At 46.6% G+C, this 26,796-nt stretch overlaps 1 protein-coding gene and 1 pseudogene across 2 annotated transcripts; both read right to left on the bottom strand.

Moving 5' to 3' along the window:
* Window positions 1-1,291: 1,291 nt before the first annotated feature.
* On the bottom strand, window positions 1,292-13,286 carry LOC138815431 (cocaine esterase-like). Of its 2 annotated transcripts, none has more exons than XM_070004842.1 (12): window positions 13,146-13,286; window positions 7,839-8,043; window positions 6,767-6,908; window positions 6,287-6,420; window positions 5,946-6,204; window positions 5,466-5,564; window positions 5,059-5,199; window positions 4,884-4,961; window positions 4,529-4,673; window positions 3,977-4,111; window positions 3,439-3,511; window positions 1,292-3,020 (listed from the first exon to the last, which is right to left on the bottom strand). In XM_070004842.1, exons 1-12 carry the CDS (start codon window positions 13,216-13,218, stop codon window positions 2,834-2,836), a joined length of 1,671 nt encoding a protein of 556 aa, XP_069860943.1. In that variant the 5' UTR covers window positions 13,219-13,286; the 3' UTR covers window positions 1,292-2,833. The 2 variants fall into 2 exon arrangements, with proteins under 2 accessions (XP_069860943.1, XP_069860946.1); XM_070004845.1 differs by lacking the exon at window positions 1,292-3,020 and adding an exon at window positions 3,030-3,152.
* Window positions 13,287-13,656: 370 nt separating this feature from the next.
* Window positions 13,657-21,985, bottom strand: LOC138815339 (pyrethroid hydrolase Ces2e-like; annotated as a pseudogene).
* Between the last annotated feature and the right edge of the window lie 4,811 nt (window positions 21,986-26,796).

The raw sequence follows: 26,796 nt of genomic DNA on the forward strand, positions 1-26,796 counted from the left end.
TCTTGGCCTTCAGGACTTGTAGTTTACTGGATCCCTTCAAGGGTCCCTCAAGCCTTATAGTTTGGGTTCTTAGGGCCTCTGTTTGCCCTTCCCCATCCAGTTTTGGCTCTTTGAAATGTACACGTGACTGTGGCACTTCCAAAGGTCTGCTGTCACTTGCTCACTGAGATCCAATCACTTATTCTCTGGAAGATCATGGAATAAGAGCCTGCTGGTGCTGCAGCCAGGAACCAGGCAGAACTCTCTAGGCCTCTGGTGCCTTGGGGAAAGCAAGGTGTCACCAATTGATTCTGAAACATCCCAAGGGCTGTGTGGATGGAGGAAAGTAAGCCTGGGTGTGGGAATGGCTCCCACCCTGACTTCCCAAAGAAAAGGTGTCAAATCCAACCTCCAGGTAGTCTATAGCACCCCCTACAGCCCAATCTTTGGCTCTGTAGACCATCTGAGAGGCACTCAGAGCTCAGCAATGTTGCATTCCCTCTTCGAGCCTTTGTGGGAGTAACTGCAGTTACTGAGGTCTGAGTAGCCAGCATGGTGAGACCACTGCTTCTCCTTGACTTGACCTCTACTCAACTAGCAAGGCCTGTTTTTGGATACAGGGGTTTCAACGCAATCCCATCTGGCCCAAGCCATGGTCCCAGCTTCTGCTTGAATAGACGTCTCTTTGCCCTTCATTCTGACTCAATTAATAGCTGGGTTGTTCAGCTGAGGGACCCAAGCTTCTTGAAGCTCAGTGCCTTTTTTTTTTTTTTTTGTTAACTAGGACATTACCACCATTCTTCCTAATTCTAGGTGTTTTGTAGCTGGGCACCACTGCTGTGGTACTTCCGCAGGCCCCTTGAGTAAAGATCCTTATATGTCTTGCCCCTTCCCACACTATCATTCAGACACCCTGGCATTGATGGTGGCTGAGATCAGAGTAAAATTCTAGAAAAAAGGGAATTGAAGAGCCTCAGAAACATGCGCACATGTGCGCACACACGTGCTTGTGTATACACAGACAGAGACAGAGAGATAGAGACACAGAGAGAGGTTGGAAACAAAGCAAATGTGAGCTCTACCACAGTACACTCCATACAATCAGATTTTGACTCATAATCCCAGTGAGCAACAGGTACCCTCATCTATGGTGGAGAAGCCAAATGATACAATCATTTTGCAAGATTGTTTGACTTTTTTGCTTAAAAGTTAAACGCACACTTATAATTCTACTCTCGGGACTTAACCAAAACTTAAATTAAAAATGCATGAGTATTTTAAAGTATGAATGCTTGTAGCACAGAAAGTCAAATCCGAAAATATCCATAACAGCTTTATTTATAACCTAGACGTGGTGGTGCATGTCTATAATCCAGTACTTCATAGGTGGATGCAACCAGTTTATGAGTTCATAGCCAACTTAGGCTATAACAAAAAAGAAAAGATAAATAAATTTAAAAATGGAAGGATTTTGAATGTGCATCAATTTTGAATGGATAAAATACGTGCATGTCTGTGCATCATCTCCAGACTGCCACTCCACAGTGAAAGAAAAGACCTATGGCTTAAATCTCAGAAGTGAAGTGACAGAGTTCATCACAAAGATTCCATTTATACCACATGCAAAATAAGGTGAACTACAGCAGCAGAAGCAATCAGATGATTGCTTTGAAGCAGTGTTCAAGGTAATGACTGACTATAAAGGAAAATGAGAGGCGGCTTGGGAGTGAAGTCAACATTTTCCAATTTGATGATGTGGTAGGTGTATATGCTCCATATTTACTTAGGTTTACTTAACTGTACAACTAAAAGAGATTAATTTAATTACATGTCACCCATACCTCTTGGGCTGAGTGTGCAATTCAGTGATAGAGCTCTTGCCCAGCATGCATGAGGCCCTTTATGAGGCAGGGCTTGTTGGGAGGTATTAGGTTTTGGGGTCATTGTTTTGTGGGAAGAATTGGTGCAGTTCTCATGAGCCCCAAGGAGTTCTAGATTAGCTTAAAGCAAGGCTACCCCATGTAGTTGCCTCTTCTGCACTTGTCATTTGGTTTCCCACTTCTGCCATGTGGTGGTGCACTCCAACGGGCATTCATGAGTAGCCCAACAGATGGTGGCATCTTAATCTCACTTCTGCATTCAAAACCAAAAGACATTCTTCTCTTCATAAGACTCATCATCAGAAATGTTCTGATAGTCACAGAAGATGGATTAATACTCTTTCTCTAAATTATACTTGTGTGTGAGGTTGTTTTTCCCTTGTGTGATAGGAGTAGATATCATATCTAAAGCAGAAAGCAAGTCCTCACCTCAGCTGGCACCTTCATAAAGACTTCTTAAAGCTGTCAGTAAATCCCTGTGTGATTTAAGCCACCAGCTTGGGATATGAGCTATTAACTTATGACCCAGTAAAGAAATTTGTTTGGACGTGCTTATGATACAGTGGGTGAAAGGGACTAAGACACTGTGCTTCTGGTGTTAAGATTTTCAATTGGGCCCCTAGGGAGTATGAGGACATGGGTAATTTACTAAGGGGTGGACATGGGTTTATTACCCATGTTTGGAAAATAGTCTCCAAAGGACCTTGCTAAGTCATAAGGGAGGAGAAGGAACACGAGAGAAGGTGAGTAGACACAGGTGACACGGAACAATGTAGAAGGTTTTGTCTCCCAATCACACCTTCCTGGGGGGAATTTAGTGAGTCTGTGGCAACAAACATACAAGGGTTCCTCCTAAATGTTGGCTGAATGGACGGATGTGAATTTTGGAGTGAATTTCTGCTCCTCAATGGGTGTGAGGGGTCCTTAGGCTCACCCCACTTGCATTCAAGCCCATTCCTCTCCGACACAGGCTCCTACAGCTCTGTGTGCTTCATCTGAGCCTCCTTCAGCTCCTGGATCTTCTGGGGCAGGGTCTTGGTCCAGAACTTCAGCCTGGAGGCCTTCAGGGCCTGGCCCACGGAAGGATGGATGTCCAGTTGCAGGTATTGCTCATGCTTGTCAAACATGGGCCAATGGAGCAGGTCCTTGCTGTTGGGGTTTCTGTGGACATGCCCTCCCATCAGGGAGGTGAGGGTCACTCTGAGTCCTGCTGTGTCCAGACAGGAACCTCCAGAATTTGATCAAGTCAGGCAGCCCAGCAATTCCATATGTGGGGAATGAGGAGGAACTTTCCTGATAAGGGAAAGCATTAACTTCTCACATAAGCAGTGGTCTGTGGACTGTTTTCTCCTGTCTTAAGAGGTAGGCTCTCATAGTACCATAGAGCTATAGCGCCCCCTCTGGTACACTGAGGTTAAGAGACAAACCATTACCCACATGTACCCTCCCAGAATGGGTCCTAGGCTTGTGAAGAGGGCAGGAATTAAATTGTGGCTATGCATGCTCATGAGGCAAACATACACAGGGGAGCAATGGGTAGACCCCACTATGGTGAAGTTCGAGCAGGGTTTCTACTTACCCATTCCGGGCAAAATTGGCCCAGTACTTCATCATTGTTCTGCTCAGCAGCTCCTCCTCCTCAGTGAGATCAACTACAAAGAGGAGAATGATAGTCCAGTTCCTGGTCATGCCATCCTGGTGTCCAGATGGGCTCTCTCTTTACTACCCAGTTGTGACCTGACGCTGGGCCCCCAGGCCCTCTATCTGCATTCGGGTCCAGACTCTCCTATTGCTCAACCTGCTTTTACTCTTTGCAGCCTTGGGGCTGCATTTGCTCTGTGCCCAGAATTCCTATCTTCCTCTGACCCTGAGAAGTCCTTTAGAAACAATCATGCCTTTGGAAGGCCCCTGCTCAGTCCCTACGCCAGACTGCAAGGTGAGATGGAGCAAGGTGGAGAGAGCTTAGGCTGGTGTGGGGAGGGGCTTAAAGTGATTCAAACCTCCTGTAGGCTTTTGAGCTGTAAATGGTACATACCAGATCCAGTCTTCTCTTGGCAAGCATTTCTTCTTCTGGACAGTGAAGATAACCACAGCTCTAGGGAATGAGAAAAACCCACCTTGGGCCCCAAGAAAGGATCTGAAGAGAAAGGGAATCTCATCGCCATGGTCAGCCTTCACACAGGGTGGCTTGATGTCCTTATGGAAGTTAGGTCGGTGCTGGAACTCATAGAAGTAGACAGGAGCATGAGGTCCTAGAGAGGCAATGACACAGTGTCCCTTCACTGGAGTTGCCCTTCCCCATTCTTGATGACTAGATATATAGGCCCAAAGCTGGCTAGAACATGGGTGGGGGAGTGGGGTACCCCACGCTGGAGAAGGGCCAGTGGGAAGATCCTTGGCTAACTTATGACCTTGGATTTGGATTGTTCTTTTGTGTTATCCTGGAGTAGTCACTGAGTGTCACTAATTCAGTTCCTTTTCCATCTAACGGAAGTGATGTCTGTCCCTTAGAGTAGTAATAAGGATTTCTGACCTGTGAGACATTAAGTGCCTGGCACTGGGCCCTTGAGAAAGCCACAGTGGGGGAACTTAACACGACAAAGCTCACCTCAGATGCACAGCTCTGAGCTGCCTGCTGGGTTGTGAGGCTTCAGTTACAGTCTACTCACGTTGAAAATGTGCTACTTGCAGTGCAGGCATCACGATTATGAAGTCTCCCATCATCTCTTGGAACTGGGTTTGGATGGTCTCAGGGTCTTGAGTGTTCCCCATGTACTCCTCTATCAGCAGGTCACCAAACTCAAGAGGCAACATCTAGTCCAGTGAATGAGAATGATTCAGATTAGGCAGCTTCTGGGCAGCAGCCTCAGGATAGGGTGATGGAGTCTGGGGATAGGACAAGGTAGAGAGGGAAAGGGCCAAGCTTTGGGGTAACCCCACCCACAAATGTAGCACAGTTTAGACTTTTTTGAGGTGGGGTCAGTTCTTGGGCAACGTATCTGGGATGACCTCTAAGATTCTCACCAGCTGCTTTGACCTTCTCTGCAGGATAGCTCGCACCGTGTCTCTGTCTATCTTCTGGGTGCCATAGTTGACCATGCTCTGAATTGTAGGAGGAGAGTTTGTGTTGTGGTTCTGATTGGCCTATAGTTGTATAAGAGATATCCCAGACACCAAGGGGCTTGGATCTAAGCCTCACCGAGGGGATGATCCAGCCATACTCATCATTGTTGACACCAATGATGCTGGGGACATATTGGAAGTCAGCAGATGCCAGCAGCTCCTCAGGATCCCTGGGCAGAAAGATCCCATCGACTATGCCAGGTATGATATTGAAGGCCTAAAGGAACATTCAGTGTCCAAGAGGAAGATTAGGTCACTTCTGACCATGGATAAGTTTCATGCCTTATATTCCTGTGTGAAAGTTTCATCCTAAGAGTCTCACCCCCACTCATGTAGACATGGCTTTAGCAAATCAGTCTCTATTCCCATCCTGTGGACTCAAAGATATCAGTAAACTATTAATGGAGTTTGAAGGGCACTCAGGATTTCCTGGCCCACACTTTTTCACTTCTTTTCTTCCGTGCCCACACAATTCAACCTGACCTTGGTAATAGCCAGCATTTCCTCTTCACTCTTGACCCGCAGGCAGCCCACCAGGGCCTCTGAGTCTACTTGTCCACAGGCAGACAAGTTGGCCACCATCTGGAAAGCAATCAGGTAGGGGCTGCCTCATCCAGATGGATACAGGTGCCCCCCAAAGCTCTCAGGATACAAATTGTTGATTGCTACAGATGTGAAATGGTTCCAATTTTCCTGATCTTCAAAGGCCTCAGTCAGCAGAGCCATCTCCCCTGATTACATGATTATCTGAACTGTGAGGCCCCCTGGGAGCAGCATTTGCTGACCATTGAACACATATAGCGTCTGAGAGGCAGAGGGGTGTGGAACTCTCAGTAGTTCCCAAAGCACCTCCATGGTCCTTGCTATTCCTACTAAAGAGACAGAGAACCAAAGGCTCTGAGAGCAAGGGGGCGGGGGGGGGGGATCCAGTGCATCTGGACTGGTGGTGTTGTGGGCACTTACTGTGACAACTGCTTCAATGGAACTGGAGATGAGGGTGGGCACCAGGGCCATCCCGCTTTCCATGATGGCACCATGAAAAAGTCCTTGGGACATGGGAGACAGGACATGCAAGGACACACTTGTGCCACCTGCAGATTCACCAAAAATGGTGACACGGTCGGGGTTGCCTCCAAAGTGGGCGATATTCTGTTGGACCCAGCGTAGGGCGGCCACTTGGTCCAGGAAGCCCCAGTTGCCAGTGGCATGCTGGTCTCCAGTGCTGAGAAGTGGCAGAGAGAATTTATTATAGGACTGTCCTGGCTCTGCTAAGCTTCCATTGCTCAACTCGATGTCAGGCTCACCTGAAGAAGCCTGGGACTCCCAGGCGGTATTGGATAGTGACCAACACCACATCCTCAAAGGCTGTAAACACTGATCCATCATACAAGGAAGCCATGCCTATAACCAGTGCACCACCATGGATCCACACCATCACCTGGGGAAATCAAGGCAGATGTCATGGTTCCCACATGGCCGGAGTCCCTCCTTGGGTGGCTCCTTAGATTCGACACCATTTTGGCTGTGTTTACCTCCCTACATAGGTAGAACCCCAAGCTGACTTGTTGCCTTGGCTATGATCAGAGGGCCCAGCTGAATGAAGAACAGTATTTAGGAGTGCACCCTAATGTCAGAGCTTGATACCATTTCCCCTAGAACTTTCTGTGGGGAAACAAATGGCACGGATTGTCTCATGTAACATTGATTTAAAAACTGTTTTCCAGTCTCAATGGCTGGAGTCAGTGGCAACTGACTACCCCAGCTGACCATGGTCTGATACTCACTGGCAGGTTAGAGCCCTCATGTGCATGGGCAGGCGAGTAGATGTTGAGGTATAGGCAGTCCTCAGATATGGGGATGGGAGGCAGGGTCAGATTCAACAGTTTCAGAGCCTGTGTCTTCATTGCAGCAATGTCCTGCAGACAGCTGGTGAACAGTTATAACAGACAGTCAGCCAGTAGCCAGCCCTGGACTGAACTAGATCCTTGCTGTGGATTTGCCATCATTTCCTGATACCCTGCTCACATACGACCCTTCTCTAAAGTTACTTCCTAGCCAGCTGCAGGTCATAGTATCTGGGAAGCCAGGGTAGAACTCTGATTTCCAGGGAGGCTACAAGGTTACTAATCTTGGATTCTAGACTTCCGAAGTTGGGAAATCGTGACTCCTGGGAGTCCCTGTGGGAAACCTCAGTTACGACGGATGTTGACATTCACCACTTTTTCCAGTACCCATTTAGGCCTGGAACAGGAGAGCTGCCACCACACAGGCATAGCATGAATGAATGAAGGTTGGTTTCTCATAGGATGGGACATGAGTTGACCATGTTCAGACTCTCATGACCAGGTGCTGAACCTTTTCTAGTTGGAAGGACACAAATGTGTTTCCGGGTCCTGTGGGTTGGCACAGTGACTGTGGAGCTTGTTTTTTTTTTTTTCTCCCCAAGGAACCATCACTGCTTCCCTCTTCAGGATGTGCAGCCTCGGCTGCTGGAGTCAGGGACTCTCAACAGGCTCCTAGAGCCAGCCTACAGCTCTCCAAGTATACCTCCTCTGGTGGCAGAGAATATGTGGCACAACCCAACTCAGGTGTCTGTTACTCTTTTTAGTGCCTGGTACTAGCACTGTCCACCTGCCAAGACCTGAGCCTGGAGCGGGCAAAGTTTCAGCACCATCTGAGCCTCAACACCATCTGAGCCTCAACACCATTATTGAAAAATGCACAGAAAATCCCCACAACGTAAAGGGAAACTGGCTGTGGTGTTCAGATGGATGAATTACTAAGCTTGACCCATAACTCAGAGCTTCTGTCTTACCCCAGGCATGAAAGTACCTTGCCCTCCCTGGGAGAACTTACATGGCTGGGTGGGAGGTGGCATCCCTCACACCACTCCATGGCTCAGGGGGCTCTGGAGGGGCAAACCGCAGTGGTCCTACAGGTGGCCTGGCAAAGGGAATGCCCAGGAAGGTGTGGACTCCAACATGGATGTCCTTCACATGTACGAGGCTGCCCCGCACCTGCCCGGTGTGTGTGGTCCTGATGGGGCTGGCTGAATCCTGGCCTGTGGGTAGAGAGATGCACATGAGAGTTGGGTGTGCCCCATCGGTTGCCATTCACATTGTGGCTCCTGTTGCCCTTTGCTACCCACATTCACCCTGGAAGAGTCCTTTCAACCTACCCAGCCAAATGATGGGAGGCACAAGGAGGACTCTTGGAATAGACTTGAAAATTTCTAATTCTCCCTCATCTCATGCTGGAGGTATGAAAAAAGAGCCTGCTAAGAGCAGGAAGGAGAGAGCTGAACTTTGAAGCCCTTCCAAGAGCAGACCAGTGAGAGCCACAGATCATAGAATTTCAGACTCCAAAACTGTGAGAGCTAAACAAACCTATTTTCTTTATACATTACCCAGAAATATTTCATTACAGCAACACAAAGAAGATTGACAGAGAAAATTGGCATCAAGGGTAGAGTTATTGCTATACTATCTGAAATGTGATGTGGGAGTGGACCTTTTTCTTTTCTATTTTTTTTTTGAGACATTGTCTTATTATGTAGCTCAGGCTAACCTCTCCTTCATGATCCTCCGGTCTCAGCCTTCCAAGGGCTGGCATTACAGTCACAGACCACCATACAAAGGTTGGAAGTGGCTTTGGAACTAGATAAATGGCTAGAAATTGGAAAGGTTTGGAAGAACAGTCTAGGAAAATTCTAGAATGGAACATGATAGACCAAGAGACTAGAAGGAGCTAGAACTTTGTAGAGATTGGAGAAGTGGTCATGTTAATAACAATGTGAATAGTGAAAGCTACATTAAGGAAATCTCAGGTGGAAATGGAAACTGGAAATAAAGACTGGAAATAAAGACTTCCTCTATTACACCACTAGAAAGGAGTCACTACATTGCATCCATACTCCAAGAATTTACCCAAGGCCAAAATTAAGAGTGATGATATAGGGAGAAAGCTGCTCCACTTTTGGCTTTTTGTTGGTTAACTAGAGATAAGACTCTCCTGGGGGCTGGGGAGGTGGCTCAGTGGTAGAGCGCTTGCCTTGCATGCCTGAGGCCCTGGGTTTGATTCCTCAGCACCACATAAGCCGGAAGTGGCGCTGTGGCTCAAGTGGTAGAGCGCTAGCCTTGAGCTGAAGAGCTGAGGGACAGCGCCCAGGCCCAGAGTTCAGGCCCCACGACCGGACAACCCCCCCCCCCCAAAAAAAGACTCTCCTGTACTTGTCTGCTTGGGCTGGTTGGGTTGAAATCTTCAGATTTCAGCCTCCTAAGTAGCTAAAACTATGAGCCACAACTAGTGGTGTTTTTCCATTTTCAATGATATTTATAATAGTATGATAAAACTTGCCCTTATGAGCACAAAGCTGATGTTAAACCTCAGTACTGACAGAGACAGAGAGAGAGAGAGAAAGAAAGAGAAAGAGGGAGGGAGGGAGAGAGGAAAAGGGGGAAAGGAGGAAAGGAAGAGAAGGAGAGGAAAAGGAGGAGAAGGAGGAGGAGGAGGAGGAGGAGGAGGAGGAGGAGGAGGAGGAGGAGGAGGAGGAGGAGGAGGAGGAGGAGGAGGAGGAGGAGGAGGAGGAGGAGGAAGCAACAATGATGGAAGAAAGCAAGACTTTATGCTTCAGAAAAAATCAGAAAGAAGCCCTGAAGACATCACAGAAATCTTCTAGGCCCAGAGGGCCCTGGATGGCAGAAAGTGCACAGAAAATGAGCCAGGGATGTCTTCACAGGCTCACCGTCTGGGGTTACCTGAGGATTCCATGCCTTGCATCCCACTATAATGTTCTGGATTGATTTCAGCTGTGCTTCAAGACAGCCCAGGCATGGCTCCTGATGCTGCTCCAAAAGCAGCAAACATCAGCTCTTAGTGCCATCCACCTGGTGCTAATTTTGCAGGCACACAGAATCCGGAGACCATGGAGTCATTATGGCTTCCACTAAGATTTCAGAGGACTGTCTGGGAGGCCCTGCTGCTGAGGTAGAGCCACTGCAAAGATTTTACCCTAGAATGCCCAAGACTCTACGAATGAAATCACTGCTCTTGAGACCTCAGCATTGTATACCTCCTTCCTGGAGGCTGGCAGGTCAGCCTGGGTAGGGCACAGGTAACATTACACAACCTCAGAATACCACTAGGGGCGGGGCTGCCAAAGCCATGAAGACCACTGCCCACTGCCACACACACACAGAGTGCTCAACTTGAAGTTTTGCCATCCTGTATCCCTTGCTCAGTTTCAGATTTGCTCAGGATTATTGACCCTTCTGTTTATCCTTCTTAGAATAAGATTTTTGTTACCCTGTGTTGGATTCAACTCTATATTTTGAAACTATGTAACGTGTTAGCTTTAAAAAAAAATTTTAAAGTTACATGCTGATAGTGAAAAGGAATTTGCCTTGAGTTTCAGATGGGATTTGGGACTTTGGACTTCTGTCTGTGCCAGAAGGAGCTAACCCTTTGAGACTAAAAGCATGGAATAAAAGTATTTTGCATTGTGAAAAGTATATGAATCTTGAAGACCAGGGAGAAAATGGAGAGAATGCTGTATTTTGGCTAGGATTTATTCCCCAAAGGGGAGATGATTGATACTATTGTGGTTTGGTATTGAGGAGAGGGAACCTCTAAGGAACAGGATGCAGTGGGAGGTCATTGTAAAGGATTAATGATCTTTCAGAGTGGTTTAGACCTTGTAGGAGTGGATTTGCAACATTGAGAATGAGATGTTAGGAAAGAAGAAGTCTGGCCAGGTACAGTGATATACATCTGTAATCTCAACTACTCAATCTCTGGCTGGCCTGGGGAAAAGTTCAAGACTCTCAGAAAAACAAAGTAAAATGAAAAGGATTAGAGGCATGGCTCAGGTGGTAGAGTACTTGCCTAGCAGATTTGAAATCCTGAGTTCAATCCATACAGTAATGCTGTAAATCAAATCAAACCAAACCAAACCAAACCCAACCCAAAACATGTTTTGGCTTTTCCACCCTGTCTATTGCTTCCTTTCTCACCCTGTGATCTCTCTCCATATGCTCTATAACAAGAAGGCCTCACATGCATTCAAACAAAGGGTCATCAGACCAAGCATTTCAGACTCCATAAACTTGAGCTAAATAAACGTATTTATGTTATTTATACATAATTTGGCACCAAGCATTTTGTTTTAGCAACAAGAATCAAACTAAGCTATGTTTTAAATGAAAAAGTCTTCCCAGCAGCATGCTACTTACGCATAATTCTGTGTTGAATAAAATATTTCTCTGTGTAATACACTTCAGTCACTGCCACTGAAGTTTCATGCTTACCTGTATTATGACAAAGTAGCAAATCTGTTGAAAGTTCCCTGCTTAAAGACTTGTTACAACAATGTTTCATTCTTTAACAGAGTCCCTTCCATTAAATAGCATCAGGAAGCTCTGTCTTGCAGGAGTTCAAGGAAGTAGAAAAGACTGGTACCAGAAAGGGGATGAGATTGTGATCATTTAGGTGCAAATGGAGCCAAAAGCATAAATCTAGTTTTGGTCAAAGTCCCAACCACTGTGTAAAAAAAAAGTCTTGTGATCTGAGGATATCCCTGGAGTAGCTAGGACTGGTTGGGATCCAAATCCATGCTCTTAAGGCTTGCTAATGATTCTTTTTGAACGTAACTTCAAGGTAAAACACCATCTCAATAAGAGCCATCAGTGAGGCTGGGCAGATCTACCTAGTGGTTCTGATGTCTTCTAGTGGTAGCCTGGCCATAGAAGGCAAGAAAGAGAGTGGGCCATAGGAAACAGATGGGTGAGCCTTCCCTTGAGCAGATGAAGAGAAGGTGGCAGGCTGGTCCTGACAGGACTAGTAGAAAAGCAGGCAGCCAGGGAACTAATGCCTAGACTTGCAGATTTCAGGATAAACTGATAAACCAAAATCTACCTGACAACAAAAAGAAAGCAAAGGGGCTACAAAAGAAAAAATAAATAAGCCCCCTTTAAGTAAGAGCAAAAAAAACTGAGGAGATTAGAATAGGGTCCTAAGTTTTTGGTGTCAGGGAATAGAAAGGAGACCAAAAAAGCCATCTTTGATGGATGCCAGTGGATCTGTAATCTTAGCTACTCAGGAAGCTGAAATATGAGGACTGAAGCTCAAAGCCAGCAGGGGAGAAAAGTCCAAGACTCTTATTTCCAATTGGCCAGCAAAAAACAGGAAGCAGAGGTATGACTTAAGTGGTAGAGCATCTGCCTTGAGTGGAAAAAGCTAAGAAAAGCAACCAGGCTCTGAGTTCAAGTTCCAGGACTGCCTTCCCCCTCCCCCAAAAAATATATATTCAAGAACCTCAGTTGTCTCTGTTTATTTCAAGGCTAATCTTGGTAAACTCAAAGATAAAGCAAGGTGGCATGTCTATACCATGTGTTTTTTTGTCTACCGTATTTCTTTTCTAAGAAATTTCCCTATCACCTTTACTTATGTTTGTGTCTTGCCTGAATTCTCTTGCCAGATATAAGCACCCAACTGAAGTCAAGTTAGCTGCCTTAACTTCTGGTAACAGTAGTTCAGAGGAGAGGAATAAAGGGCCCAGTCATGCCCAGGCGTGGTGCCCACCTAGGCTAATGTCTAATGAAGGCCTGGTAAGCACAGAGTACCATTACCTTTGCCCTACTTGGCCAAGACCTGCTTTTGCCAACCAGGTCCATGAGATGGGAAAGACTCAGTGAACTTCTTGTAGCTGCTTTCCCATGCGGTGCCTAGGATTCTGTTTTCCCCAAGGGCAAACAGAGGAACCTAGAGCCCCTTTGAGAGGGCCAGGACACCTGTTTCACGAAGTCATGACACATTCAGAGTCAAATGGCAGCAGGAAGCTATTATAAAGTTTTCGTTTTTTTATTACCTACTAGTCACACAGCTCCAGCTATAAACACCAAACACAGAGGCTGCTAACCTTCTCCTGCTAGTCTGCTGCTCCTTACAACCCGATTCTCAGTTCACTCCTAGATGTTAAGTGTTCTTCGGTGGCTCCCAAGCTCTCTGTGCTTCCCAGGTCCCTCCCTTGAACATGAGCACAGGATTCAAATGCTGTCAGCAACACCAGCTCCTTTCTCCCAGTCACTTCCCTCCCATACTCAGGCTCTGCCTCTGCGCAGTTGGGCAGATCTGACCCCATCCCTTTTGCTCCTACAGGAGCCTCACCCTGGGCCCTGAGAAGGAGAAGCAGGAGCCCACAGGCCACGGCACTCAGCTGTGCTGGGAGTCGGTCCAGCATGGTAGTCTCTCACCGGCCTGGTTCAGCGCTGTTTCAAAACAGGACAGAATTCAGGACAGCAGCCGGGATCTAGCCAACCCATCTACGGGCAGGAGGCGGGGCGCTGGGTGGGGCTTCTTTTACAAGTTAGGAGAAAGGCTCTGAGCAGGAGGAGGTCCCCGGAAGTCAGTGGGCAGAACAAGGGGAGTGGCTGCTTCTCTTCTCTCTGTGTCCCCTTGAAGGGGCACTCAGCCTAGGTGGTGAGTGGCTTTCTGCAGTCCCTCCAAGGTATCAGATCCCTCTGCCTAAAACCGTGATCACTAAGTTCTGTCCTTGCCTTCACAGGCCAAATGAGGACACTAGGGATGGGAAAGCTGAGAATGGAGGCTGGGAACAGAGAAGCAGGCTCGGGCTCCCACAGATAGATAGACAATGGCCCCCACTTTCCACAGGGAAAAGTCAAGTCTGTGAACAAAGACACGGAGCTGTGCCTGTATCCTTTACCCTCAAATTCCTCCTTGTACTCATTGCTCATTGTTTACCAGCCTGCCTTCAAGGTTCTTCATCCATTAGTGTCTACATAAACCCCTTCCTATTTGGGAATTCAAACACACTTGTTACTGTGGCATTGCTTAAGGACCTACCTCCCTACTCACCCCACCCCCACTCTCGTGGCTACCCTGGTGAGTGTGATCAAGTCATTTGCCCACTTGACAAGTACTTCAGGGGAACTTGCGGGTTGCATCACTGTGCCAGGGCTCAGGGCCTGTGGTAAGCTGAAGACAGGTCTGTAATTGGGAGTTTGTGAAGCACATAGAATCCTGCCAGGATACAGTGAGTCACCAGAGTCCAGGAGCTGAAGCCCAGCCAGACTTCCTGGAGGAAGAGTTGTTATGCTTAATTGTACACTGCCTTAAGAACCAGTTTGGCTTCTTCATTCAAGTGCTCAATATTCTTTGGCACCTATAGCCATGGGCTGCCATCTTGCCATGGGGTTCATATCTCTGGTGTGAAATGGCTAGGACTTCTTTGACTTCTGCCCCATCAGCAAGGCCTGTTGTGGATTCAAAGTCTCCTATCCAACACATTCTGGCCCAAGCCATGTTCCCAGACCCTTCCTGGGGGTATGATCTCTCTGCCTTTCATTCTCCTGACTTCATAGCTGGGCTGTGGACCTGAGACCCCAGCAACTCAGGATCATAATACAATTTCTGTTAACTGACTATCCCAATTCTTCTTCCTAATCCCAGAACTGTTGTGTACCACTATTGGGGTGAAGGTTCCTATGTGCCCCACCACTTCCCAAATCATCATTTAGACACACTGATATCAATGATGGCCATGGTAAGGGTAGAAATGTGGAATGCAGGAGTCTCAGAAGCCTTTCTTTCTTTCTTTCTTTCTTTCTTTCTTTCTTTCTTTCTTTCTTTCTTTCTTTCTTTCTTTCTTTCCTTTTCCTTTCTTTTCTGTCTGTTGTGGGGCTTGTACTCTGGGCCTGAGTGCTATCTCTGAGCTCTTCAGCTCAAGTCTAGGGCTCTACCACTTGAGCCATAGTGCCACTTCTGGTTTTCTGGTAGTTAATTGGAGATAAGAGTCTCACAAACTTTCCTGCCTGGGCTGGCTTTGAATCACGATCCTCAGATCTCAGTCTCCTGAGTAGCTAGGATTACAGGCATGAGCCACCAGCACCCAGCTTCTTAGAAGCATTTCTGTGTGTATGATGCAAATTCTGTGTGTCATGCAAATTCACATGTGTCTAGTGATCTGGAGAAAGACAGATAAGACAGAGAGAAAGAGAGAGAGAGAGAGAGAGAGAGAGAGAGAGAGAGAGAGAGAGAGAGAGAGAGAGAGAGAGAGAGAGAGAGAGAGAGAGTGAGAGAGAGTGAGAGAGAGAGTGAGAAAGAGAAAGAGAAAGAGAAAGAGAAAGAGAAAGAGAAAGAGAAAGAGAAACAAAGAGACAGAGACAGACAGACAGACAGAGACAGAGGGAGAGACAGGGCAAAGACAAAATCACACACCCACAATTCCAGCAATTTGGAAGTTTAAGGCTGAAGGATTCCCTATGCCAGATCATTGCAGACTATGTAGCCAGATATTACTTCCAAAAATCCCTGAAGTAAGTTAATTAATTAAAAATAAAATGAATTAAAATGGAAATCCAGGGCTGGAAATGTGGCTTAGTGGTAGAGTGCTTGCCTAGCATACATGAAGCCTTGGGTTCAATTCCTTAGTAGTATATAAACAGAAAAGGCCAAAAGTGACCCTGAGTTCAAGCCCTGGGACTTGCCAAAAAAAAAAAGTCCAGTGAGACATCACAACACAACCCCCTTTAAGGTCACCAAATTTAAGAACCAAATTTATCCAAGTATGTGGGTAAATGGGTGAATTTAATTGCATGGAATTATTTCCTAATCAAGCTCTTAAAAAGGAAGGTAACTACTGAAAATCTAAAATGTGTCATAAAAATCCCCTTGGGGAATATTCTTATGCATGGACAGAGATGACATCACCCAGGGCTTGTTGGCAGCTCTCAGGATTCAGTGAGGGATTTATTATGCACCAGTCCTGGTCACTCTTAAGGTCTTTGAGCTCTGCCCAGTCTCTCAGCTCAGACTTCAAGGTATTCTTGTCTGCCACCTAGTGTCCATGGCAGACATGGCAATGTGAGAATTCTCTCCATTCCCAAGTCAGGAAGCGCTAGTATAGGTCTTAAATTCAATGGATGAAGGAGAGAGGATTTAACTTGGGAAAGTTAGTGCCCTTGGATGGCAAGTTGACCAAAAGTAGGTCAGAGTGATAGTCTCAAAATCTATTGGATAAGGGATAAAGCCTCTGAGTTTACACAGAAAACAAGTGCTGACACTACCTACATTCAGGCCAATGTCAGCTGGATACAGCTGTTCCAGCTCTATGTACGTCTCCTCAGCCTTCTTGAGCTCCGAAATCTTCTGGGGCAGAGTCTTGGTCCAGAATTTCAGCCTGGAGGCCTTCAGGGCCTGGCTCACAGTAGGCTGAAGGTTCAGCTGCAGGTACTTCTCATCTTGGTCAAAGTCAGGCTAGTGGGGCAGGTCCTTGCTGTTGGGATTCCTGTGAACATTCCCCCATCCCCCACCAAGAAGGGCAGGTGAGGGTCACTGAGTCCTGCTGAGCCCCAGCTGAGACCAGGCAGCTCAGCAGGTCAGAGATAGGGTGAAGAATGAGAGGGAGATTTCTTGATATAAGAAAACAATGGCTCTCAATAGATGAGTGGATCCAAACAATGTGGTACCTATACACAATTTTACACAGCCATTAGAAAGAACAATGTTATATCCTTTGCTGGGAAATGGATGGGCCTATAACAAATCATGTTAAGTGAGGCAGGCTAAGCTCGGGGAGACAAATAGTGCATGTTTTCTCTCATATGAGGAAGCCAGATTTAAAATACATGGGGGCATAATAAATTATACAGGTCTCTAGGCATTCACACACAGTGAGACCAAAGGAAGATATACTTGAGAGGGACCCAAAGCCATGATGCCTATGTGCATCTGATCATATAAAATAACATTTATTGAAATGAACTCTGGGAAATGGAAACAAGAGGTTTTTTCTTTGTTGCTGCTTTTCTTTTCATCTTATTTCTTCATTTGTCATTTTGGGGGAGGGTAATGAAGGGCACAGAAATGGAGAGACAAAGGGTGAACCAATTCGGCAATGATACTCACTGGACATTATGTAGAAAATGAACTATATAACCTGTGGATGGGGACAGGAGGGAAAAACTGGGAGAGAACAAGGGAAGGGGTAACATTGTCCAAAAAGAAATGTACTCTTTACCTAACTTCTGTAACTGTAACCTCTTTGTATAGCACCTTTATAGTAACAATGGAAATTAAACTAAGAAACAAAAACAAAAATAAAAAAACAAGATGGGGTGCTGGTGGCTCATGCATGTAATCCTAGCTACTCAGGAGGCTGAGATCTGAGGATAGGGGTTTGAAGCCAGACTGGGCAGAAAAGTGTGTGAGACTCTTCAATAAATTACTCACAAAAAGTCAGACGTGGCACTGTGGCTCAAGTGGTAGAGTGTTAGCCTTGAGCAAAAGAAACTCAGAGACAGTGTCCAGGTCCTGAGTTCAAGCCCTACAACTGGCAAAAAACAAAACAAAACAAGGACCACTAGTGTCAGTTCTACATAGCCCAGGGCCACCTGGGTGGCTTGTATTGTCCTTCCTTCACAGAGGCAAGGTCTGATATTTCCCCAAAGGATTGGCTTTCAGGGACAAGGACTAATATTCATGAGATGATCTCTGTCTGAGTGGGTGATGAGTTGGGGAGAGAGGATGTCAGGTAATTAGATACCATGGATGCTAACTAGGGTACTAAGGACAAGAGGAGCTCCAGGTGGATCTCATTCTGAGGAGGTTTGAATAGTGATATCCTCTTACCCATTCGGAGCAAAGTTGGCCCAGTACTTCATAATCCTCCTGCTCAGTAGTTTCTCCTCCTCCTCCTCCTCCTCCTCCTCCTCCTCCTCCTCCTCCTCCTCCTCCTCCTCCTCCTCCTCCTCCTCCTCCTCCTCCTCCTCCTCCTCCTTCTCCTCCTTAGTGAAGTCAACTTCACAGAGAACAAGAGTCTGGATCCTGACCAACCTATCAGGCTGCTTTATCATGCTCCACAGTCATGATTCAACTATAGTCATATCCTGAAAAACAGGCCTGGTCCTCTTTCCTCTGCCACCACCAAGGAAGGATCAGGCACTCCCATCCCAAATTTCCAGACTTATCCCAGCGTCTCCCTGAATCTACCACCCTACGCAAATTTATGAACCAGTAGCCCACTTTTTCCCTATGGCCCTGGAAATCAATCAGGAACAGCCACAGACCTAATTTTAACTCCCCTGCAGCCTTTTGAACTACAAGAGGTTTCATACTTGATCTTGTCCTTTCTCTGAGCCCCAGTCTCCTCATTTGGTATTCCTCTCAGGTGTCCCAGTGTGGCCCATCCTAGCTTATAGAAATGAAGAAGACTCACTGCTGCCACCTGACCTGAAGACAAAGGCAACCTCATCACCATGGTCAGCTTTCACGTGGGATGGGGGTGGGGGGGATTGGGGGGCTATGTCCTTAAATAAGCTGAGTGGTTGCTAGAACTCATAGAAGTAAATGGGGGCGTGGGAACCTAGAGGAATGGATGATATATGACATGGTGACCCCCTCATCTGAGCTGTGCTTCTACATTTTTGGTGATAAGATAGCTAGGTTTAAGCTGGCTGGAATCTAGACCAGTGTGATGAGGAGCCCCAGGCAGGAAGAAGCCTGGGAAAGTCTGAAGAGGTATAATCCATGGCCAGTGCTCCATTTTCCGACCTCTAGGATGGGTTTCCAAGACAAGGAATGCCTGGTACTGTCATCTTCCTGGTAAACCCAATGGGAAAAGCTTCAGTTAAATCATGGCTTGTATTTCCTGTCTGTGTGGTCTTGGACTTGTCACTGTTTAAGTTTCTTTTTTTCCCTTGAGATTAGCACATAACTCAATATCTGATGTTTTATGCTCATTGGCAGGTGCCCTATCCCCAGAACCATGCCCACAATCTCTTTAAGTTTCCTCTTCAGTAAAGTGACAGTGATACCTGTGTCTTACAGTAGTCATGAGAATTTACTGACAAGTGGGACAAGTGCCTGACACTGGGGCCTTGAGAAAGACAAGGATGTGGACTTGGACATCACAGAACTGTCCTGGGATGCACAGCTCTGAGCTGCCCACTGCATAGTCAGGCTTCAGCTACAGATGTACTCACGCTGAAAATGTGCTACTTGCAGTGCAGGCATCACAAATGTAAAGTCTGCCATCATGTCTTGGAACTGGGCTTGGAGGGTCTGGGGGTCCTCGGTGTCCTCCATGTACTCTTCCATCAGCAGGTGAGCACACTCAGCAGGCAAGTTCTATGCCAAGAGGATCAGAGAGAGTCAGGTTAGGCAGGAGTGCAGTGGCAGGGAGGAGGCAGCCTCTGGGTGCGGAGATGACACCCAGACTGGGACATTCGTGTAGGGGGAAAGAGCCAACTGGAGAAACCCTGCCAGAAACACAAACATATCCTATCCTGTATTCCTGAAGGTTATTTCAATATCTTGTGGTTCCCCATCCATTGGGGCAGGTGTCCAGATTCTTACCATAAGCCCTACCATGTTCTCCATAATATCTGGCAAGTTCTGTTTCTTTATTCGCTTTATGGTGTCAAGAAGTCCCAAGACCTGAGTGGAGGGGAGACAGTTTAAGTATGGAATGGCCTGGTCATGAAGGTATCATGCCCTATTCCACCATGCACCCCCTATCACTCACCCACATAACAGATGACTCTCCTGACAACTGAGTTAGAATTAAGTCTCACCATGGGGATGCCATAGCCATACTCATCAGTGTTGACACCAATGATGCTAGGGACAGGGTGGAAATCAGCCAAGGCTGTAGCTCATTCGGGTACCTGGGAAGGAAGGCCCCATCCACCACTCCAGGGATGATCTTGAAGGTCTGAGGAAGCATCGATACTCAGGATTTGAGATTGCATCACACATATTTTCTAATGTCCTCATATTACTTCCACCCATCCCAATTCTTCCCAACATTTTCTCCTATACATATCCAACTTGGGATGCAATACTTGGGTTAGCCTCCCTTAGTTTTCATTTCCTATCCAGGTCTACAAGAACAGAGTCATTGGTTCAGAGTATTAGGACTGGGTGATTCACATCTTGTTTTCCTTTCCCACTCAGGGTGCAGTGGACAGGCTCCCTGCCAGACCCCACCTACACCATTCAGCCTGACCTTGGTAATAGCCAGCATTTCCTCTTCACTCTTGGCCCGCAGACAGTGCACCAGGGCCTCTGAGTCCACCTGCTCACAGACAGACAGGTTGGCCACCATCTGGAAAGTAACCGTGCAGGGGCTGCCTCATCCTATGAAGTAGCCAGAGAGGTTTGTCCAGACCCAGATCGATGCAGATTACTCCAAATTTCTTAGGGTATAGTGTGTGGATTACTGCAGGTGTGAAATTGTTCCCACTTGGGTGATGATCAAGGGCCTCAGCCGGAGGATTCATCGCCCCCCTGCTTACATGGTTATGTCCATATGGGAGAATCTGGGTGTAGCCTTGCTGACCACAGACCACACTCAGCCTATGTGAGGCTGAGAGGGGTAGATCCTACACTTGAGCCCTCAGCAACTCCCAAGGAGAAGTTCCCAAGTTACATCTGTTGTCATTTTTGTCCCCAGAAAACACAGAGAATCAGAAGCTCTGAGGGTGAGAGGAAATGCAGGGAGTCTGGACCAGGGCAGCTGAGGGCACTCACTGAGGAGACTGCTTCAGAGGAGCTGGAGAGGAGGTCTGGCAGCAGGGCCACCCCACTTTCCATGATGGCACCATGGAACAGTCCTTGGGACATGGGGGACACGACATGTGAGGACACACTTGTACCACCTGCAGACTGGCCAAAAATGGTGACACGGTTAGGGTTGCCTCCAAAGTGGGCAATATTCTGTTGGACCCAGCGTAGGGTGGCCACTTGGTCCAGGAAGCCCCAGTTTCCAGTGGCATGCTGGTCTCCAGTGCTGAAAGTGACAGAGACAAGGGTCACAGGGCTGTCCTGGCTCTGCTTGGCCCTCATTGCCCATCTCAATCCCACACTCACCTGAAGAAGCCTGGGACTCCCAGACGGTACTGGATAGTGACCACCACCACATTCTCAGTGGCTGCCAGCCTGGATCCATCATACAAGGAAGCCATACCTACAACCAGTGCACCACCATGGATCCACACCATCACCTGGGAAAGTCAAGACAGCTGTCATTTTCATCCAGCCCCAATCCTACCTCTGGTGTCCATTACACTGTCCATGGCTTTGGCTGTGTGCAGTTACCAATATAGAAATAACTCCCTCAGGACCTCCTGAACTTGTTCCTGGGCGAGGGCTCCCAATTCATTCTCTATCCTTGCTGTCCACTCCAGGAATCCAAGTCTGAATTAATGGCTCCAAGCCTGGAGTATTGCTTCTCATACTCTCTTGCCTATCTAAAGTGGAAAGAAAATGGGTTCTTCCCTGGTTGTCTCACTTTAACGAGTCCAAAGGATCACACATTAGCATTAGCACAATAGATAACCCACAACTTGGGTGATCTCAAAGTTCAGCTCTTGGGTTCCTCAATAAGTCTTCTGGGATCAAGTTGGGAGACTGAGTTGTTTGATTACAGAACCAAGGTCTCTAACATCTGGGACCACCTATGGCTCTGCATCCCTTACTATTGGCGAGTCACCCTTCCTGGCACGTGGTTTATGGAGCCTGATAATGAAACGTCTCATTAGGTTCCACACTGCCTCAGAGCTCAGGCTGTTCTTTCCACTAAGAGTCTTGCAGAAGAAATGTCCTCTTACCAAGGCTGACCAAGTCCTGACACTCACAGGCAGGTTAGGACCCTCATAGACAGTGGTAGGTGAATAGATGTTGAGATAAAGGCCGTCTTCAGATATAGTGGTGGGAGGTATTGTTGGTATGATTGGCATGAACATCTTTAGAGCTTCGTATCCATGAATAAATCAGCCTTTTGCAGATACAATAATAAACAATTATTCCATCATGCATACTATGGTCAAAAATCAGTTCTTGTGGTAAGATTTTCTCCCCCCAGCAACTGTGAATCTCTGCTGCATGGATGCCTTATTTATATAGAATCTTCTCTTCAGTTCCCATTACTGCTTTGTGTCATCAGTACCAGCTTATACCTCCTTGGACCCCTCCTTACCATCTGACATAACCCCCCCCAAAGTTCTGTCAGGGAGTTACTATTAGCAAGTTTGATGTTACCTGGTGTGGCTGAATCTGGGACAGAAGCCACTCGTAGACACCAGAGATACCAATATCTTTCCAAGTCTGAAGGCATACTACTGACCCTGGTTATATTCCATCTAAGGTTCTTTGCCAGATGGGATCTCTGCTCAAGTACCTCCACTGTGGCCCCTGGCTACTCATGCTTGATACATGTGTCAGAGTAAATATGTTAAAGGACACAATGTTGATGATATGTTCCTCTTAAGAGATCAGCTGCCTGGATGATGCTTCATCCTCAGGAAGAAGCCCTCAGTGAAATGATATGAGGAGGTAAAAAGGCCCACGGTCTGCCAGGAGTGAAATCTTTATGATCTACTAACTCCTGTCTTAAACTATCTTTGGCTTGGACTGGTTCAGAATCACAAGCCAGAATCAGGTCACGAGCAGGTAAAGGAGGGAATCTGGTCAGAGTGGGCTGTTGATGAGGTAAGTGGAGACTCCTTGAGGCAGATTAAGCAGAGGAGGTCATCAGAGCCCACACAAAGGTGCTTTGGAATGAGAGGGATCAAGAGTTACATACATATTCTTGGGCATTGTTCCCTCTTGGTATGATCTACTGATAAGGACCTGGGAACAGTGTGGCAGGCACAGAGCACATACAGCACACCATCCTTTCCCTGGAAGCCCTTTGCTCAGGGTTGATACACAAGTAAAGGAAATCCAGGGTCATCACAGTTCAGCGTTGTAATATGGTTCTAGGACCTGTGTATTGCCAAGGTCCAAAATGTTTCTCAGGCCACACCAGAACATGATATGGTGGTTTTCTGGCTATGTGGTAACCCACTAAGAGACAAAAGCAGCATGAATGATAATTACATTGTCAAGGCCAGCTAATTCAACAGCAGATACAAATGAGTTACAAATATAGCTGTAGCCACACAGAGAAGGAAAACATCCAGAGTAGCTGGTCTGACTACTATTTGGATATTCTGAACTGGAAGTCTTATGCATGCCATATGCTCACTCTTCTGTGTCCTCAGGCATTTATGACCCTCTCTGGTCACCATCCTTGGCATTTAGTAGAGGTTTAAGTAGCACGATTTTCCCCACACGGTTACCTGTCATTTCTACCTGCTCCTCCCTTCCCCAGGTCTCAAACTCTGCTCTACACAATGTGGCAGATCTCACTCTGGTATCTGCCCTCCTCCCCCCATCTCCACCACCCTCTGGCAGGAGTCTTACTCTGGATCGGGAGTGGGAGAAGCAGGAACCCACAGACTACTGTGGTTAGACAGGCAGGATGTCGGTCCAGCAGCATGGCTGGCTCACAGGACAGTTTCTGTCCCTCTATGCAGTACACTGCAACTCACCAACAGGCACAATTCAGTTAGACCTTGCCCAGCCTGGAGTATGGACCTGATTGGGAGTAGGCAGGGACATAGGAGAGGCTGGGCAAGGCTGTTCCTGCAGGAGAGTGGCTTTGACAAGGCAGAGGTCACAGGAAGTCATCAGTCAGCATGCTGGACGTGAGCCCTTCCCCTCTCCTGTTTTTCCTTTGCCCTTCCTCCAGAGGCGCTGTGTGGCTTCTGCAGCTCTTGAGATACTAGGAACTGTCAAGAAGGTGAAGGTTGTACTGGAGAAATTCAGGGCTGGTCTGCAGAGAAGCAGGCTCAGAATCACACAGATATAATGCATAATGCCCTCCACCTTCCATAGGGCAAAGGCAAGGACTCGAGCAGAGACAGGGAGCTACAACTGTGCTCATTTTGAAATTCCTCCTTGAACTCATTACTCATAGTTCACTAAGTCCATCTTCAAGATCCCTAATCCCTTAGAATCATGGTCTGAGAGTCTGCATGGTCCCCTTCCTGTTTAGAAATGCTGGTCTATTCAAACATACTTGTCACTTTGGCATTTCTTAAGGACCATTCCCCTATTCACCCTATTCCCATCTATCCTGGTGGCTGAGATCAAGGGCAGTCATTTATCCACTTGAAAAACAATTAAGGGAAACTTGCTGTTGTGACACTGTGAGGAAGCAGGGCTCTCTGGGCCTCTGGTAATCTGGGAGCCAGGTCTGTAATCAGGAGTGTGTGAAACGTAGAATTCTGCTAAGATGCAATGAGATACCAGGAGCCAGGAGCTGCAGTCCAGCCTGACTTCCCAGAGGAAGTGGTGCCAGGCTCAAACTCACACGGTCTTTATGCCTGTGAGAACCAGCTTTGATTCTTCTATCTGGTGCACAATCCTGTTGAGAACCTACAGCCTGGTACCACAGGCTTTCCTTCTTGGTGCCATTCCTGGAGGGCTCATTTCCCCCAGCATGACTTGGCTACAGAGTCTCTGACCTCCATTCCAGCCACAAGGTCTGATGTGTACTCAAAGTCTTCAATCTAATGAACTTTGGCCCAGGACATGGTTCCAGGCCCTTCCTGGAAAGTTTCTCTTATTAGACCCACAGTTTGGAGAATAGACAAAGAGATGGATCACTACCAGCACCGGTGTATTGCAGAGCATTCAGCCAAAGTTTAAAGATTCACTCCTAGCATGGCGCCAGTGGGTCATACCTGTCATCCTAAGGTCATACCTGTCAGCTACTAAGGAGGCTGAGATCTGAGGATCACAATTCAAAGCCAGCTTGGGTAGGAAAGTCCATGAGACTCTTATCTCCAATTAACCACCAGAGAACTGGAAGTGAAGCTATGGTTCAAGTGGTAGAACACTAGCCTTAAGCTGAAGAGCTGAGGGACAGGACCCAGGCCCAGAGCTCAAGCTCCATGACAAAGAAAGACAGAAAGAAAGAAAGAAAGAAAGAAAGAAAGAAAGAAAGAAAGAAAGAAAGAAAGAAAGAAAGAAAGAAAGAAAGAAAGGAAGGAAGGAAGGAAGGAAGGAAGAAAGAAAGGAAGAAAGAAAAAAGAAAGAAAGGAAGAAAGAAAAAAGAAAGAAAAAAGAAAGAAAGAGATTCACTCCTGCATATAAGATAGGGCTTTTTTAGTGAATGCTAGTGTAATTTGGTAGGGTCTGATAAAAAACTAACTAATGTGGTGTTTCTGCCCCTAGGTTCTCTGTCTGTCTTCTCTTTCTCTCTTTCTGTCTCTCTTTCCCTGTGTGTGTGTGTGTGTGTGTGTGTGTGTGTGTGTGTGTGTGTGTGTGTGTGTGTGTGTGTGTGTGTGTGTGTGTGTGTGTGTGTGTGTGTGTGTGTTATACTGGTCCTGGGGCCTGAACTCAGGGCCTGAAAGCTATCCCATAGCTTTTTCACTCAAGGCTGCTACTGCACTCCACTGGAGCTGCAGCTCCATTTCTAGGTTTTTGCTAGTTAACTACAGATAGGAATTTCATGGACTGTGCTACCCAGGCTGGCTTCAAATTGCATTCCTTTGATCTCAGTGTCTGGAGTGTTAGGTACAGGTCACTAGCCCATGGCTCCACCCTTGCATTCTGGGGGGATTGATCATAAAGTAACTAACAGTGAGATATGGATGCTATGCAAACTGGGTCACAGCTGAAGAAGGGAGAGAATGAAGCAGGGGTGATAGTTAAAAGTCCTGGTCTGTTGCCAGCCAAATGGGTTACAGCCAGACTAGGGGAGAAAGTGAGGCTGGAGGGTTTGTAAATCCAGGCACTGGTCTTGAATATCAGGATAAGGACATTTGGCTACTCAGAATTAAGAGCTCTCTCTGATCTTTATTCTCCTAATCTAATTCACGCCAAGGCTGGGGAACTGAGAGTCTAGGTCCTTGAAGTTCAGGGTTGAGTAACAAGTTCCTTTATTTTCACTGACAATCACAATGCTTCTTCTTAATATTGTGGCTGTGGTGTACCACTGCAAGGCTGAAGGTGCTCATGTACCCTGTCACTTCCTGTACCATCATTCAGAGACCATGGCATCCACAATAACCATGCTAATAGTAACAGCATGGAATGAAAGGGTTTTGGAAGCATTTCTGTATGTTCAAGGATGTTGATGAAAACTTACATATACCTAGTGATCTGAACAAAGATCAGGAGACAGAGCCAGGATAGAAACAGAGAGAAAAGGAGAGAAAGGAAGAGCAAGAAACAGACTCAGATAGACAGGCAGACACAGACACAGAGAAACAAATGAAGAAAGACAGAGAGAAAGCATCAGAGGCACAAGCCAAATGCCAGTGACTCATATCTGTAATCCTAGCTTCTCAGGAGGCTGAGATCTGGGGATCCTGATTCAAAGCCAGCCCAGGCAAGAAAGTTGATAACACTTTAATCTCTAATTAAACCTAGAGTAGAATCCAGTAGAAATGAAAGCATGTATCTGCACGATGTTAGGTTCAAAGTGTCCTAAAAACATGGTTAATAATAGCAAAGAATGTGTCACACTCAGATGTACATCCAGCTGCATGTGGATAAAAAATGGTGTGTATATTCATAGAAGGCACTCCTCAATAAAAGAAAGGAAGTGCCCTTGATTCTCAGGGCCTTAATTGTAGTGACTACAACCACAGATAATTAACTTAATATGATATGCTAGATTGGCCTATTATTTTTTCCAAATTATATATAAACTCTATAGCAACTAAAAACAATTGGGCCAAGCACTAGTGGCTCTTGCCTGTTGTCCTAGCAATTCAGGATGCTGAGATCTGAAGATCAAGGTTCAAAGCCAGCCCAGGTAGAAAAGTTCATGATACCCTTATGTCCAATTAACTAGCAGAAAGCCAGAAGAAGAGGTTGGCTTAAGTGAAAGAGATCCAGTATTGAGTAGAAAAAAATCAAGTGAGAGGGAAAAGCCCTGAGTTCAAGTCCCAGTACTGGAATA

The sequence above is a fragment of the Dipodomys merriami genome, unplaced genomic scaffold (assembly GCF_024711535.1).
Source record: "Dipodomys merriami isolate MVZ:Mamm:240054 unplaced genomic scaffold, mDipMer1.0.p SCAF_64, whole genome shotgun sequence".
NCBI lineage: Eukaryota > Metazoa > Chordata > Mammalia > Rodentia > Heteromyidae > Dipodomys > Dipodomys merriami.

Bases quoted from the DNA above. Each gene is read 5' to 3' on its own strand.
- LOC138815431 (XM_070004842.1), bottom strand. From the start codon at position 13,218: ATGCTGGACCGACTCCCAGCACAGCTGAGTGCCGTGGCCTGTGGGCTC. The intron at 6,909-7,838 runs GTAAGTTCTCCC...ACTGTTCACCAG, and splicing joins GCCACCTCCCACCCAGCCAT to CTGTCTGCAGGACATTGCTG. The intron at 3,021-3,438 runs GTAAGTAGAAAC...GCATGTCCACAG, and splicing joins GCCAATTTTGCCCGGAATGG to AAACCCCAACAGCAAGGACC.